The sequence below is a fragment of the Apaloderma vittatum genome, unplaced genomic scaffold (genome assembly GCF_000703405.1).
Source record: "Apaloderma vittatum isolate BGI_N311 unplaced genomic scaffold, ASM70340v1 scaffold3743, whole genome shotgun sequence".
Lineage (NCBI taxonomy): Eukaryota > Metazoa > Chordata > Aves > Trogoniformes > Trogonidae > Apaloderma > Apaloderma vittatum.
The window spans coordinates 266,712-283,130 of NW_009709694.1; the positions used below are offsets into that span (position 1 = coordinate 266,712).

A 16,419-nucleotide genomic window follows, 5' to 3' on the forward strand; every position below is an offset into this window, starting at 1 on the left:
ACCTGACTCTGCTCTAGCTTACAGTTACCTCAGATTTGAGTTTGGCTTCAGCAGAGTGGCTTCGGATTCACTGGGAAGCTCACTCTAACTTCTGTGAGCGATGATTCAGGCCTTTCATTTAAAGTAAAGGCAGAATCCGACATGGTAGATGTGCTCTCTAAGGGGGACTAGCAGTAATGTTGGTTGAAAAATGGAGTTTGCCAAAATACTGTCATATTAAATTTCAGCACTGTTTTAATACTGTGCTTCAGCTTTGCTATTTTGATTGATTTTATTTAAGTTTCAATACCATATTGAAGCATCTGTTTCTGTACGTTATCTCCATAAAATAATGTTTTAACAGTAATAACAGTTTTTCCTTATCAGCAACATTGGAATGGAACATTTTAATAGGCCTGAATCAGGCACTCTCAATCTGCTCTTCTGTTCAAAATTCAAAAACAAAAATAGTTTTTTAAACAGAAATAAACTGTGAAATGAATGTTGCAGTTTCTCTCTCATAGAAAGGAGACTCTAGTTTCTGATCTGCTCTAATAATTTTTTATGGGAGCTTCTGCAACGTGATTAAGTATAACATTTCTATGTAGAAGCTGGAGTATTTGCATTGATTACAACAAGATTTGGACCACGCTTCATATTTGGTGTGCTATTTCTCCAGTGTATGCATACCATTGGTTCTTTTACCTGCTCCAAGTAATTTCTGTTTCAAAGAATAGAAACATTTACTTTGTGCTTGACACACTATTTCTTCTCGGGGATTTACTTTCCTTTTCTAATATATTCTAGCTCTTTAGAAATAATTATTATTTAAAAAAAAGATGAAAGGATTGCTTCCCATTTCTTTAGACAAAGAGATGAACTAGAGATAATTACTTAAGGTATAATACAGTTTATCAGAAGTAAATCACTTTTTTTTTTTTTGGCTAGCCAAACAGATGTTTGCTTTTTAATTGTTGCTTTGGGGTACTTTACTGTTATGTAAAGCTCTTTCCTCAATTTCTATAATTAAACTGGGAAAGCGGTACATTATTGCAGAAACTAAAATGCAACGTTAGCTCATTGTTTTACTTTAAGAATCAGCTGTACAAATCCACTCGATATCATGGAGTTAAATTTAGCTCTAATCCTACTGGAGAAATATGCTGTATATTGCTTGATGTGCGAAATGGCACTGGCTCTCGCGAAAACACTGAACAGCAAGGAATCATTGACTGTAATAGTGTGCTTTTGTTCAACTTTGATATGTACGTATTAGAGTATGTACGTGTTAAGAGTTTGACGTCACATCTAGTATCGTGGGCTTCTGGGACAAAATCTATTAGTCTGTCCTTCAACAAGTCAAGCAGTCCATATGGGATAAGATGGTGTGTTTATTTGCTTCGTTACTTACGATTTCCTTACTCAGCTAATGTTTTGTCCTTACCATGTTCTTGTCTTCTTTCGTGTCACGTACTATCTTTTGTAACTCTTCATCTTCATTTCGAAGAGCAGAATAGCTATCGTTTTATCTTCTGATTTTCCTTGAAGTTCAAGTTTTGCTGATTTATGACTTTGGGGTGAATAGGTACCGTGTGACAGAACTTTCCTAGATGCCATCGTACTCAAAAGAGCAGAGAGTCACTCTGTTGATGGGGTCCTGAAATTTTTACAATTCTAGAGCTTACAACAGCAAAATTCATATTGTAAATATGCTCTATGGGTTAAGGAAAGACCTCAGTCCTGAGGGTACATCCATCTGAGATCAGGTATTGAATCAGAACTTGCTTTGTCTAGCCTTATTTCTAGAGGTTTTTTGTCTCTCATGTCTCCCTCTGAAATAAGGTATGAGTAAATAGGTCTGCTTGCAAGGTGGCTTTGATGTTACCATAGGATGAAGTTAATATTAAAGATTGAAAATTATTGATCTGTGGCAGACAAAGGGGTTTGTTCTTGCATGGATATTTCAATCAGATATTCTGTGAGATTTGTACATGAAATGTACAAATACTTTCAGTTTGGAGGGGAATTAAAAAGAAAAGTAACTGTCAAAGCTTGATCAGTTTGGGTGCTTGGTGTAATTGGGAACTTTATTATTACTCTGCTCCATTTTTTATTGTGGAGGAGGATTTTGCCAAGGCTGAGAAACAAATTAATCCAACTTTCTCATAAAATATACTTTGAAAAAGATCACTGACTAGGCACTGACAGTTCATTGACATACTAATGCCTGCCTCATGGTTTTTCTTTACATTAACAAATTAAGGTCTTTAAAGACCCACATAAATGTTCGCAATGGACAGATGCTATATGGACTGAATAAGAAGTTGTAGAGGACAAACTTTTCTCAGTAACTTAAGACAGAAGAAGTTTCAGAGCACCTGAAATAATGAAAAACATTCACTGAATGCAAATGACAGCCTTCATCTTCCTTTATGAAGCACATGCTCATGAATATATACATTTTTGCATATGTAGAAGCTCAAGTGTATGTGCCTTCCGATGAATGAAAGAATAAGGAAATTATGTATTCAGAACTAGTGAGAAGTTTGCTTTTTTTGTTGAATTCTCCGATTTAATTGAAGTTGCTTTCCTGAAATGGAGCGTTTCTAAGTGGCTGCCAGATTTGCGAAGGGGACACTGTTACCCTCATCTCCTTCCATCTAAAGGTTTTGTGCTATTTTAAATACCAGCGCTGCTTTTTGCGATATTAACAGCCTGTTGGCAGTTCAGTGCCGTCTGTCTGCACAGTCTGTCCATCTAAAGTAGCGGAGCATGAGAGGCTGATCTCCAGAGGGAACTCACAACAATATTGACAGGCTTGATTGACATCAAACCAGCCTCTCTCTTTCACCTCCACTGAATTCTTAGAGTAAATTCAGGTCCTGATTGAAGAGAGATAGGGCTTTAGCCATTGCCTTCCATGGGAACAGAATTTGAACACTAACAACTGCTGCCGTCTCCTAAAGCGGCCCTGAAGATCTTGGCAAATGCTGTTTAGAAGCACTATCAATTTGATCCCACTTCCTTCTCAGGACTGAAAGCCACGTTCAGGGCTATTTATGTCTTATTAACTAGAGCAGGCTTTGGATGGGAACCACAGCAAGCATTTAAATCTTCTCCTTGAAAAATGGGTTATGGCTTAATGAACCTTGTTCAGGTTAAAACTGTTATTTATTCTTGATATTTGTATTTGTTACTGTCAGGTAGAAGTAAAAGAAACAGCAGTGCCTGCTATCTTGAAGAGTTTATCAGGACGGAATAGCCTGAAATTTGTCTCAAGTGAATCAATTCTCACTTCTCTGACAGGAAAATACCAACAGTAGATTTTCCAGATATGCTTCAAAATACCACACATGCTCAAAATATTGAAGATGTCAAGAGCCATAAAAAAAGATGAGTTTATCAGTTCAAAATAAGAACATTTACGATATCCAAATTACTTTTTCTATTAAGTCAGCAGTACAAAAGGTGAGAGAAGAGGCAGGGACACAGGCATCTATTTTCAATCAGTGTGTCCATACAGAGGAAAAGGAGAAAAGTAAAAATTCAGTCCATAAATTACTGAGTGTCTGCCTGGAGTGGAAGAGAGCAAAAGCAGAAAAAGTTTAAAAGATTCCTATTTCCTTCCTCCCCTTCTGAAGTATTTGAGGGCAAAATACCCTACTTCTGCTGCAATCCTTTGATCTTATTCACTTAGTATTGATACTGTTTGAATAGTTAAGTAATCTCTTTCTGAATTGATAACCAGAGTACCCGATTGTGATTTTTTTTGTTTCAAGTAAATTCATGGCTTTTAAAGCACTTCCAAGATTTTGTGAATCCATTTAAAAAGAATTCTACTTAGAAATAATTTTGCTGATATAGTAAAATAGCATATGCTCTTTCTAGTGTCTTCTCTTGTTATGTATTTGATTAGTAAGAATTATGATACTGATGTCAGATATTGACATGCATCTGATATTGCAAAGCCTAGAGAATCTTCCTTTCAAGTGATTTCAAGAGGAATGAAGTAAACCAGAGGTTTGAATTCTTCTGTGTACTTAGAGCAACATATCTGAACTCCTAACATTCTGTTACAACCTCTATCATATATCCTATTTTGTGGTTGGTTACCGTAGTTGTTTCCAGGCATAAACCATTAAGAGCTGCACCACTTCAGAGCTAACAAGATAATTTTCTATCTTGCTGAATGTCATATGCTACATGCCTGTGTTAGTATTTTTGGTGGTTTGTTTGTTTGTTTTTAAAAAATAAACAACCCCAAACCATCTTATTTGGACTCTTTCTTCCTGTCAGAACATTTTCTTTTGATCATTTTGCTTATGTTAGTGTTGACCAACACAGATCAACTTTTTCCCCAGAATTACTCTCAATTTGCTGAAGATGAATATAACGTAGAGGTGGGTTAGGGCTGTCGCGACCACTAAAATGAGGACAGACGTTCTCTAACTCCCTCTCCCCACCCTAAACAGGAAGGAAAAGGGAATGAGGCAGAGACACGGGTTAGAAAAGAAAACTAAAACAGCTTTAATGAAACAATAATAGAAATAATAGTGAAATGATAAAAATAAAGAACCATATACAACTGTATATAAGCCTGATACTGAACCCGACTCCCTCCTCCGATATCAATCACCACTGGTGCTGCAGAGCAGGTGACACTGAGGCAGCCCCAGGCTCAGCGGTGGTGGGAGCTGGATACAGGGAGCTGGTTTCAGGAACTCGGGATCCGGATCAAAAGCAGGAGATTGGACAGAGTCCTTCCTGGACACCGGCCATTGAGGAAAGAGGCCTAAACTCTCGTGATCACTCAATTTATACTAAATATGATGTATATGGGATGGAATACTCTCGTTGGTCACCTGTCCTGTCTGTTAGCCCTGGGAGGTGCAACCTTTTACTTCCTTGTGACCCCTCTTACTACCCGGCACCCCCAGCGTGGCACACAAGAGCCAGCAGTGGCCTTGGTCACTGTAGGAATAAATATAAGCAAGAGCCTGTCTGCATACCAGTCCCAGGCAGTAACTGTAAACATCAGGTGTTATCACTGTCAGTAGCAGACACTGTCTGCAAAAACATGCTGCTAACTTCAGAAAGTGCAGCCTTTTAGAAAAGACTGAACTGGAAAAATAAAAATCACTGAACAGAATTGGTTTTGTTTAGCTCAAACCAGGACTAACCTCCTGTGCAGAAATTTGCATGTGAAGGTTATGGTACTGTTGTCCTTTTCCATCTTCCTCCCTACCTCCTGAAAAGTGTTTTTCATGCTTTTCTAGATGGAGGAGGTAAAGTTGTTTGGCAGTTCTGTTCAATCTCTGTCAACTCTAGGAAGCTGTGAGATGGTAATGTTGGATATTGGGAATTCCAGAAGTGGCAAGAGTTTCCCATTTGTGGTTGGCTAATATGGAGAGAGGATGTGTAGTAAACCATATGATTTCCTGTCTGCTCAACCATATCATAGCGTATGGGCTAATACCACATGTGAATATTAGCAGATGATCACAAAGTGTAAATGCCCAATGTGCAAATTTTTTTTTATGTGCTCCTCTGAAAGGTATTGTATGTTGCTTGGTAGTTATTTAGTGCTTAAAACAAAAAGCTTCAGGTGTGATATTTAATAGATCTTTCCCCAATGCAGTCTTAGCACCTGCTCCTCCCTCACAGTTGCATCGAAGTGAATTGTAAGTAACCACTCTGAAATCATGCAGCATCTCACTGTGGAGTAACACTGGTGAAAGTGCAGGGCAGTCAGCCCTATAAAATCTTTTCATCTGCAGGAAGAATCTCCATAGCCACCTAGATGCTTTTAAACCTTCATTATTTTAAATTTAAAATGGTCGGTTGAGCATTGCTTCTACCAAAGTCTGATACAGTAATCGAAGTCTGAGGTGGGGAAGGACCTCTGGGGTCACACAGTTGAGCTTTCTGCTGACAATGGATTGTTCCCTGCAGTTCAGTTTCTAGTGACCTTGGAAATTACTAACCTGATAAAATGGTAATGAAAAAACAAAGCTGTTAAAGCTTCAGAAGTAGCCAAAGTGATGCTGTCCAATGAGAAATTGTGGGTTTGATGTGAGATTCTCTGTCTTCATTGCTTCTCAATTGCAGTTTTCAAGTGATCACAGTTTTAATCTACACTTTCTGACCCATTTTGAGCTGACTTGTAACTAAGAGGTTGGGGGAGGTGAAGTTTTTTTAATATTATGTGAATTTATTTCATCCTTTAACCAAATAATAATTTTTATTGCAAATAAATAAGTCAGCAACTTGACCTCCTTCATGTGCCTGCACTTCTACTCTTTCAGCATTGCTAGCCTTCTAGAAACAGGAAATAAGGAGGAAAAAAACCACATTTCTTGCTTTTTTTTTTTTCCCTTCAGAAGCCCTGGTTAATTAATTAGATCCTGTACTTGTGATGCCAAAAATTCTTGCAAAGATTCAGATGTGACACATTGGTTTTAGATTTCTTTCAACCACACCAGTATTGGTTTACTTCTCTTGATGTAGGCAATAAAGGACAATCCTGACATACACCTAATGAAGTGGGTAGAATTTGGCCTATCTTTTAGGAAGCTCCCACAAGCAAGCTAATTACAGGTTTTGGCCAAAAAAAAAATAAATTAGGAGGCTTTTAAAAGCTGGGTGGATGGGAAAAATCGCTAGACTCAAAGTTCCCTTCCTGCTGTACCCTTTTGATGTGTGGCAATGTCTTCACTAGGGGGCCCTATTATGAGCTGCCTTTTGGGGTGTGCAGCTCTCTGAATATCCTTTCTTCCCAAGGCTCCAGCCCCTCCGACTGCTGTATTCAGACACACTAGACCTCAGTTGGAGAGGAAAGGGGTTTTCTTAGCTGTCAACTTGCTTAAAAGAGGAGTTAAGACAAGAAGAAAGGTAATTGGACTGCGCTTGGCAAAAGTTTCTATTTGATTCCGTTTATTCAAATTTTTAAAAGATTGAGTGCCGGGAACCTCAGAAATAGTGAGAACACTTATTCCTTAAACAGATTATTGCAAAGTTTTTACAATAAGAACAGAAAGCTGCTTTAGTAAAGCAATATTTATCCTTGCACTAGTGCTGGTCATGAGTACGTGTCTAACTTAGCTGGAACTAATGCCTGACTTTACTATTCCACTACAGCAACTTAACATTCTGCGTATGCTGATTATTTTTTCAACAATATTTGCAAAATTCTTTTAAGGGCTGCCAGTATATATTTTTTGAAGCTTAGTTAATAAGAGCAGCTGCCAGTGGAGTCAAGGCTAAAAGAGGCACAAAATATCTGCAGAAGGAAAGATTTTACTTCAAAAGATCAGTACGACAAAGCACTACTGTTGCTCGTATGATCACTTTCTTTGGGGGGTTGCTAACATAGACTGGGTTTCTTGTCTTCACAGCCCCCACTGAGCCTTTGCTGTGCAAATTTGCTGATGGAGGGCAAAAGAAGCGCCAGAATCAAAGCAAATACACACAGAATGGAAGGCCGTGGCCCAGAGAAGGAGAGGTAAGTGCCACGCGGCAATTATTTTCCTGGGGTTTGGCAGAAGTCAGCAGCAGACTTGGAGGTCTGCCTTTCAGGGCTATGAAGAAATCGGATTGCACACAAAATACAGTAGTTACACACAGAAAAAGACGTATAAACAGAGGGGAGAGGGAGGATTATAATAATGTGCAGAGTGTAAAGTTACAAGAAGAGAGACCTTCAGAGCTTCATGTGGAGCTCTGCGCAGCACCACGAGCGCTCTCCCTGTAGCTGGTCCTGAGCCCGGTGTTCTCTTACTGGAGTGCCATCAGCCATCAATTTACACTTAAGCAACTCACCAGTGTTATTTCCTCCATATATAGTTCCTGGTGATAAAAAAAAATCCTGGGGGAGTAGCTGGATTGTTACAAAATAAAGAGATGCGCTTGGATATCCAAATGTATGGGCCATGTAAAAGTTTTCCAAAAGCTTATCTGAGCTGAGATCTTCGTTTTGTCCAAACCTAGCCAGTTTACAGTAGCCTCAGCTCCATCATGTGTACAGTGAAAAAAATAATTATCTAATGGTTGCTTTCTGCTCTGCTGCAAATAGTCCGCTACTGGAGTTTCCCCTCTCTGTACTTGTACATGAAGTGACTCCAAAGACAGGTGAAATAAGAAAGGAAGTTATTTGACTCTTCAAAAGTTTATTTTCTCTTCTTGAATGTTATTGTGGGATAAAGACACTTGAATAAATGAGGTAGATCTAGTCATAGTTCCTGCTTATGTGTGATTATAGCTACGAAGCTGAAGGACTTACAAGTTTTTCTATCCTAAACACTTAATATTTGTCATTATGATTTAGACTTTAAGGAGAAAAAAAAAATATGTTGCTCAGTTGTGACCCACTAGGCTACAAGTTAGTTTTTGATGGTGTTTGTTTTTGTGTTTGAGGGCTTGTGGTTGGGATTTTTTTTAGGATGAATTTTGCTACATTTACTTCAATTTTACAATGGAAATAAACAGGAAAACTCTTCAGTATTTCTAAGTTATGTGGTTTTAGATGTTTTCTGCTTTTTTTGCAATTATTTGATTTTGCTAGCTAATGCTTTTCAGATTGTTAGCTTATGACATATATACTCTAGCACAAATGGTGAGATCCTAAAGGAAAGAGAAAGGCCTCTTGGAAACATAGAAAATTTCTTCCTCCAGCAAGGTAAAAAAAAAAGGAATGTTGCAAAATATTTTTAGCTTTATGGGCTGAGTGCCAGTGGAGCAGCCACATTTGCTAAAGGAGACTTCAGAAGTCTCCAGAGATTCATTGCTGTCTCTTATTATTTTGTATGTCTCAAAAAAATTGAAACATCTTCTTAGGGGCCATTATGGTTTATTGTGTTAAGGATCTACTGAGGAACAAGTGCCCAAGAAGTACTTCAAGCAGCAGACTCAGATTATCATATACAACGCTTGAAAAACAAACATCTATATATAGGAGACAATAATGAACCATCATAAGGTCAACAATCCATATTTTAAAGACCTCTAAATCCCTGTTTAAATATTAAATGCTATCATAGCTATTATATCCACTGTTCTATCCTTCCTTTCAGTGCAAATCAATAAACAAGAGAATATAAAGTTAAAGCCAACGAGCCATTATTATTCCTATGGCCTCAGGGCATCAGCTTATTACATTCTACCTAGTTAATTTGCTGTTCCTGGAGTGGCTCATATTAAGCACTGTGACCTAGAGGCAGGGTGTGGTCGGTATGTTTATAGTATCAACATTTAAAAACAAGTTTTCCATGCTGGGAGACGTGATTCCTTATTGTTGTTCATGTCAACTGCAGAGCTGTTGTCATGATATAATCTACAAATGTGGAAAGGCTGTAAAGATACAAACTCAGAAATATATTAAGTTGGGAATGTGTTCTGTATTCCTAGATTTTCTCGAATTTTCTCTGACTAACAGCTGTTAAATACTTGTTGCACATTGGATATTTACTAGTCAACGCATCAAAGATAAGAATGTGTGGGGTTTTATAGGGTCACTCATTTATTGAATTTCTTCCCCACCATTGTTAATTTTCTTCTTTCCAGTGTAAAATCCTTCTGTAATTACTGTTATATTTTATATGCAATAAGGTTTTTCCAGCTCTTTGTCTTACTCCAAGCACGATGTACCATTCAGTTGTTCTTCGTGTAGCAGCACTCATGTAACCTTCCTACGATTACTCCTGTCAATTTTAATTTCTTTAAAAAAGAACAGGCACAAGTAGTGAGAAATAATTGGTATATGACAAATGTCATATTTCTGATTACAAATGGGTTCTGGAAAGATTTTGCATATCTCTGCTTTTTCTTGGTTTCTTCCCCAAAGAAAATCATTAAAATGGTGTCCAAGAGATTACTCGCTCAGCATTTCCACCCTGCACAAATCCTGTTGTATCTAGACCAAGATGTATTTGGCTGTTGTTCAGATAAGCCTTTGCATTCTTGAATGCTTATGTGAAGGGCATTTCTAAAACTTCTGAGGTTTAACCAGCATTAACACTGAGCGTGCATGAGGATTATTGCTTGGAAGGGCAGACCCCAGAGAAATGAATGGCACAAACAGTTCTGTCACTGGCCTCAGATTTGAGCAAGCCAAGTGGAGACAGACAGCTGTGCCCCATGCTCTGCTGAAGGAGGGAAATGGCAGGAGATTTAGTAGGGAGGAGCAGGTTTGCTGCAGCGTTACCTGTCTGGCCAAGCTGTTCTCAGAGGTTTTGCTCTCTTTTATAGAGAGATTCCGGGGAATTTTATATGAGAAGATTACTTTTTTTTTTGGTAAAGTTTTCAGGCCATACTGCAGAATGTAATAGAAAATCTTATTTCTGTCATATGCTTTTGTAGATTGCTTCACAACCATGTAGAATAGTTCACTGTTAACTTGGCTTATCTTTTAAAGTAAAGTCTTTAGGAATACACTGAATTTCTCTAGGGCTTCTCAGACGTGTTTTTTGGTACTTGGTTACTTAGCCAGTTGTAACCAGGGAAGAATGTGTGACCTTGAATAGCACTTTCTAGTCCTTACCCTTCTAGTCTTGTTTGAAGCTTCAGGAAATACTCAGTAGATTTACTGAGGCATTTGACTGAGGATTTGTGATGGCTGACCAGTTCTGGACTGAGGAGCCAGGAGTTTAAATTACTGATGGCTTTGTAAAAGGCTGTCAAATTAGGCATTTAACATACAGATGCAGTAAGTGTACAGTGAAGCCTGCAAATGTTGTAAATATTTGCAGTGAAATTCTGACCTAATAACTGACACGATTTCTGCACAAAGTTCAATTATTTTTTTCAGGCTTAATTCAGAACTGTTTTAAAACTTGCCCTGACAAGATCATGTTGAGATGGTGATAGAAGGGTAATCATATTCAAATTCTGTCTGTAAAGTATCTGATTTAATTTACCTCTAAATTACAATTGACAAGTCTAGAGGTAGGTGATACACATCCAAAAAAACGTTCATTAGCTGGAAGTGCATCTGGGGAATCAAGAGTAGTTACAAATTGAGTTCAGATTGGATTAAAAACTGCAACTTCAATTTTACAGCATAATCTTTTATCACAGATTCACCAAAACTTTGGTATTGGTTAACCAGAAATAAAATCTTTTGATATGTGTGTTTAAGAGACGGGTTATTAAAAATTTATCTGATTGAAGGGAAGATATACCACATAAACTGGACACGAATTAATGCTTTGCATCAGCCCAAAGTTTACTATTGTTTACATTCTTCTAGGAAGAACAGTTCTAGAAATGCTAGCATTCGTATATCTGGTCAGCCCAAAGTGATCAAGAATTCACAGTCATAATTTTTTTAAGCCTTTGTTACTTAATTTTCAAACTTCTGTAAAATTTAGACCATTTTAATATTTGTTTTGTCCTTCTTGCAAGGCAATATCACAATTACACTATTGGTGCATATATCACAACAGTGACATGCACCACTGAATGTGACCCCCTTGTCATTTCAGTTTATTCTGATGTTTGTAATGCTATTTAATAGTTGCCATCAATGTTTCTTCTATTGATTGCTTTCTTGCTTCTGTTATGTAGGATACATTTTGTTTCTAAATAGCCAAGAGGTTAACCTGCATTTCCTTTTGTTCCCTCTCTTTCTTCTTTCCCCTTTTCTCCTTTGTTTTCTTCAGGATTAGTTGGTGAAATGTCTAAAGAATTAAAACATTTTTTTTAATCTTTCTTTAAAAGTTTGGGAATGCTGCTTTTGCTAACAGTTTCTCTCTATATCTGCAACTCATTACAGTTTTGTGTAATGCAAACAGTAATTTACAGAGAAAAACATACAATAAATAATTGGAGAGAGGTACTAATGTTTTTGTAGTCAGTACCAGTGTAGGGATTCAGGAGTTAATCCTGGTGGCAGTTGATCCTGGTGCCTTATTTACTATCAGCAGGCATTTAGAAATGATTAGTAGAGCTATGCCAGGCCCATTTATAAGTCAGACATAATTTCTTTTTATACTTCCAAGGAGATGGGTATTACTTAGTTCGTTCCATAATCATCAGTGTTTAGGGCAGATATGTTTTATACCTAGGCAAATAATTTCTACTTTTTTATTGGAGACAATTTCCACACCTGTCCAAATATGCAATAATATCAGTATGAATTTTCTAGAACTGTGAGTCAGTCTAATTTCCATTCTACCATCACAGAATGGCCTAGGTTGGAAGGGACCTTAGAGATCATTTAAACCAACCTCCCTGTCAACTAGATCAGGCAACACATGGGGATTGAGCGGGGATCGAACCCACAACTTTGGTGTTATGAGCACCACACTCTAACCAACTGAGCTTATATCCTCCCATGCAAACCGTGCACAAAGACATTACTGTATATTTTGTGTGTGTATGTGTATTTTGCGTGCTTGTTTTCAGCTAAAGCTTAGTTTAACAACTGAACCTAGAGAAACCCCTACACAAAAGGAGAAGGCTCAAAAAGGGGAAAAGGTAACTGGCAAATAAGTGAAAAGATACAAAGCAATGAGTTAAAAATTCTTCATGGTACAAGACACTGTCACTGTGGGCAACATTTTGAAAAGGTGCCTATGTGGCAGAAACGCCAAAGACCACTTTAAATGGCTGGATTTTTAGCTTATAAAGCACATAGAAATATTTTTAAATAATGACCCATATGAAATCACTGTCCCTGGAATCAGGATTTTAAAAGGAACTGTTTTTACTCATAGTAGGGGCCATGGTTTGCTTATAGTAGAATCAAGACTGTACCTGCTCTCTGAGAGTAGTTTTCTTAGTTTTCTTTTTTGGCTTTGGATTTCGTTCTGTGGTGAAAAATGTCATGCTATTTGCCCACGAGATTTTCTTGCAGTTGGGTTTTCCTCCAAATACTACTACAACAACAGTGTTTTCTTATGCAGAATAAACAGATGTTGAAGACAGGGGAAAAGGGCATACTGTTTTCTGCATTCTCCTGTATCCCGAACAGATATTTGGCGGGCTGTCATTTTTAGTAGTGCTGCACACCATCCCTGCAAGTCTTTCCAACTCACTGTAAACACACACCTAATGTGCAGATGTGACTGTAATCCACAGCTGATTTCACACTGGTTCAGACTGGTGGTGAAACGAGTGTGCCAGATCCTCCAAAGCAGATGGTGTGCAGACCTGAAGATGGCAAGGTTAACTCTATAAGTTGGTTGTGAAAGCGGAATAAATATATTTTATTATATATGTGTCTGTGAGGAGGTTATTATCCTCTTTTTTTTCTTTTTAACTTTTGTAAACTTCAGCACTTAACCTTTTAACTCATCAGATGAATTGAAATGGGAACAAAGTGACTCAACCCCAAGAACAGAAGCTGAGTACATCAGACTTCCATTGCAGTTCTGTAGGACAAAAAGGATTTCCTGTCATTCATTTGGGTATCTGAACATGTCATTGTGTTTATCAGCTCAGCCTCTGACCTTCTGAGGTTCATGGATCACTTCCCAAGTTTGACCTCAGTATTATATATTATTGTCTTCCCAGCTGCTTTCTTTCCCAGAATTTGCAGCTGTTAAATGAGCACACATCAGTGGGAAATTTCTTTCATATGCATCTATATATTTAACAGGTGTCACATTTACATTCTAGATTTTTCCTTCTCTGAAAAGGAATTCAGAATTAAATTCAGAAATATTTCTAATAATGTGGAGTACTTCTGACAGAACTGTTTGAATAATTAAAGGAAGGAACTCCGCTACGTTACCTTTGCTGGTGACTGAGTCTATTTTACTAAATCAGTATTGTAAAAGAATCTCATTTAAGTTGTTGATTTCTTCTCCCTCCTCTCTCTCCCTTCTTCAGAGTGCTTCGGTCAGAGTATCTGCTGTTAGGGCACGAGAGATCCTGTGATGCTCGGCAGATATTAGTGGTGGTAACAAAACAAGTACAGGAATTTCAGCATTGAAATTTCAGTTGGTTTCACTGTAGTAGCCAAGAGCATGCTTGTTCTCCTCTACTGTGAAAGGATGAGTGCATGAGTCAGAGGAGATGGGGAAAAGAGACTTATCTTCTGGCCTAATTTCCACCTTGGTTCACCACTGAACCTCTGAGTCCTAGGGCACAACTTTGTTTTTCCAAATCTCACCCTAAAGAGGAGAAACCTGGGGAGCCTTCTGCTTGGAAAACACACCGCGTCAGTGGATTTCGCACATATTTTTTTAATTTTCAGGCGCCTCTGATTTTTTTCCAATGGTACTGTGGCCTCCTGCATAACCAGGAATGCTGTGATGACAGCAGCCTTGCTCCAGCCCTAAACATAGTCTGTCCAGAGCAGGTTCAAGGAGATGACATGGAAGGTTCACCTTTGAGGAAGCGGCGTAGGAGATCTCTGTATTAGGTCAATATTACAGTGAATTTTTGCACACAGTGAGGGAAAGACATGTACACTAAGAGTAGGTGGTGATGTGTTAGTGAAGTGGTTTATGAAAGCTGCTTCCAAGCAACGCAGAAGGTATCATGCAACCTAAAATTTGGTCGTTTATAAATATTTGTGTTTGTTTGAACATAGATACTGGGCTGATAAAGGTTCTTCTTGTGAGCGTTCACAGAGAGTTGGAAGGGAAATAGTAAACCCACCTTATTTCATATGATATTGAAGATGTGATTTTTTTTTTAATAATCACTCCACAACTTAATCATTTCTTTGAGAAATTTACAAATCCAATTTACATAAGCAATACAAATGTGATGGCCTAATAGTCTCTTTAATGAGGCAAATGTGCTCATTTATGTTCAAGTCATGGCAAAAAGAGAGGAAAAAACGGACACAGAACACCTTGTCTTTGCCTATGGAAAATTTTTCACAGTAAAGTGTTGAACAAAGACTTTCAAACTTGCTTTCCAGAGCCTTTCTGATGTATCCTGCACGTTATTCAAGGAAAGAGCTTAAATTTAAAGAAACGTGCAGATTGGGTCTCTTCTTACTAGAATCTCTTTGTTCACCGGTACCAATAATCAGAAGACTGCAGCATCAAATTAGCAGAAATCTTCCTTTATTTGTCTTAAGTTCAGATACTTTGGTAAAAAAGAGCAATAAGTAAACACATAGGGTTTAAATATTCTTTTTAAAAAAAAAAAAAATCAGCATTTTAAATGACCTGGGTTTATTTCTGTGTCACAGGATATTCTGAACAGATCAGTCGAGTAACCATTCAGGATGGTCTTTATTACTATTTGTGGGACTGATAACAAATATACCTCTTTTTTTGATTACCTTAAGCGATTATGTGGTGAAATGTTGAGGTGGAGGATTTTCATTCAGTAGCTGAGTCTACGTCCATTATCTGGTTGTACAGCATGAAAATTCCGTGGTTCAGTTGTTCTTTCAGAGAAGATTTATCTGACAAATATTTCCCTAAGGCAGCGTTCCATCATCAGTGCCAGTCTCTCAGGTGGCATTTCATCAGGAAGTGTCACTATCAGAGGAAGGAATAAGACTCTGTCCTTCCACTAAAACATGAGCAAAACAGTAGATGCAAAGACCTGGAAGGAAACACTCTTCAGCACAACAGAGGACTGTTACAGAGGCATCAGTCAATGCCTTGGTGTAGTTGGTACCATATTAAGCACAGCAACAGCTATGTTCAGTTCTGGTTTTGACAGAAGCTAGCATGGAAGTCAGCGGTCAACCCTAATATTCTTATTTGGTGTTTTTGGCATTAGGAAAGTGCAGATCTCATCGGTTTTTATTCCTGATGAGTGTGGATGCTTCAGATCATAAACCTTTCATGGTTCCCGGCTAACTGTTGCCTCTCCCTAGGCTTCCAGCCAGCGTGATTTTGTAGGGAGGAATTATGCAACTTTAGGCCTGGCCTAACTTTAGGGTTAGGGTTATAAAGAAGTAAATATTTGAAATACAAGCTGTTTGAGGCTCTTCAGCAATGGGGGATGTTAGCAATGTTACTGGACATACTGTAGGTAGTGTACCTTATGTACATATTGCTGCACACTGGGTAGTATTTGTCAAATGGGAATGTTTCGATTACTGGCAAAAGTTATAGTGGTATTTATAGTGGTCACTGCTGAAGTACTTGAACAGATTCTGGTAATCTGTCAGCGTGAAGTACAGATATGGAGCATGGATACGGAGATGAGTGTCGAGCCTTTCATATTTCATACTCACCAGGCTCACAACAGTGTCCCATATTCATAGTACCAAAAATATGCAGTGGATGTGATACTAATGTGTACAGAAGAGAGTATGTGCAGTTTGTCTGCATGCACCCACATGCAGGGCTGAGGCGTGATGGGAGTGGAGGGCAAGCAAAGAAACTAAAACAAGAGCAATTGTTCATTTTCCTTTTTCCTCCCAGCCCTCCTTTCCGCGTCGTCAGTTTGTCCCCAGGTCACACTAATGCGAGCTGTGGGATATGGAGAGCTCTGATCCAGGCAACTCTAAGGGCTGTTAGATCTAGA

The 16,419-nt window shown here is 38.2% G+C and overlaps 1 protein-coding gene across 1 annotated transcript in view; it reads left to right on the forward strand.

Moving 5' to 3' along the window:
• LOC104272109 (RNA-binding motif, single-stranded-interacting protein 3) overlaps positions 1-16,419 on the forward strand; it is a gene marked incomplete at its 3' end in the record, with an annotated part of 320,963 nt that overhangs the window by 258,564 nt on the left and 45,980 nt on the right. The window contains exon 6 of the mRNA XM_009867013.1: positions 7,374-7,480. Coding sequence (XP_009865315.1) covers positions 7,374-7,480 — 107 coding nt within the window. The remainder of the gene's footprint in view (positions 1-7,373; positions 7,481-16,419) is intronic.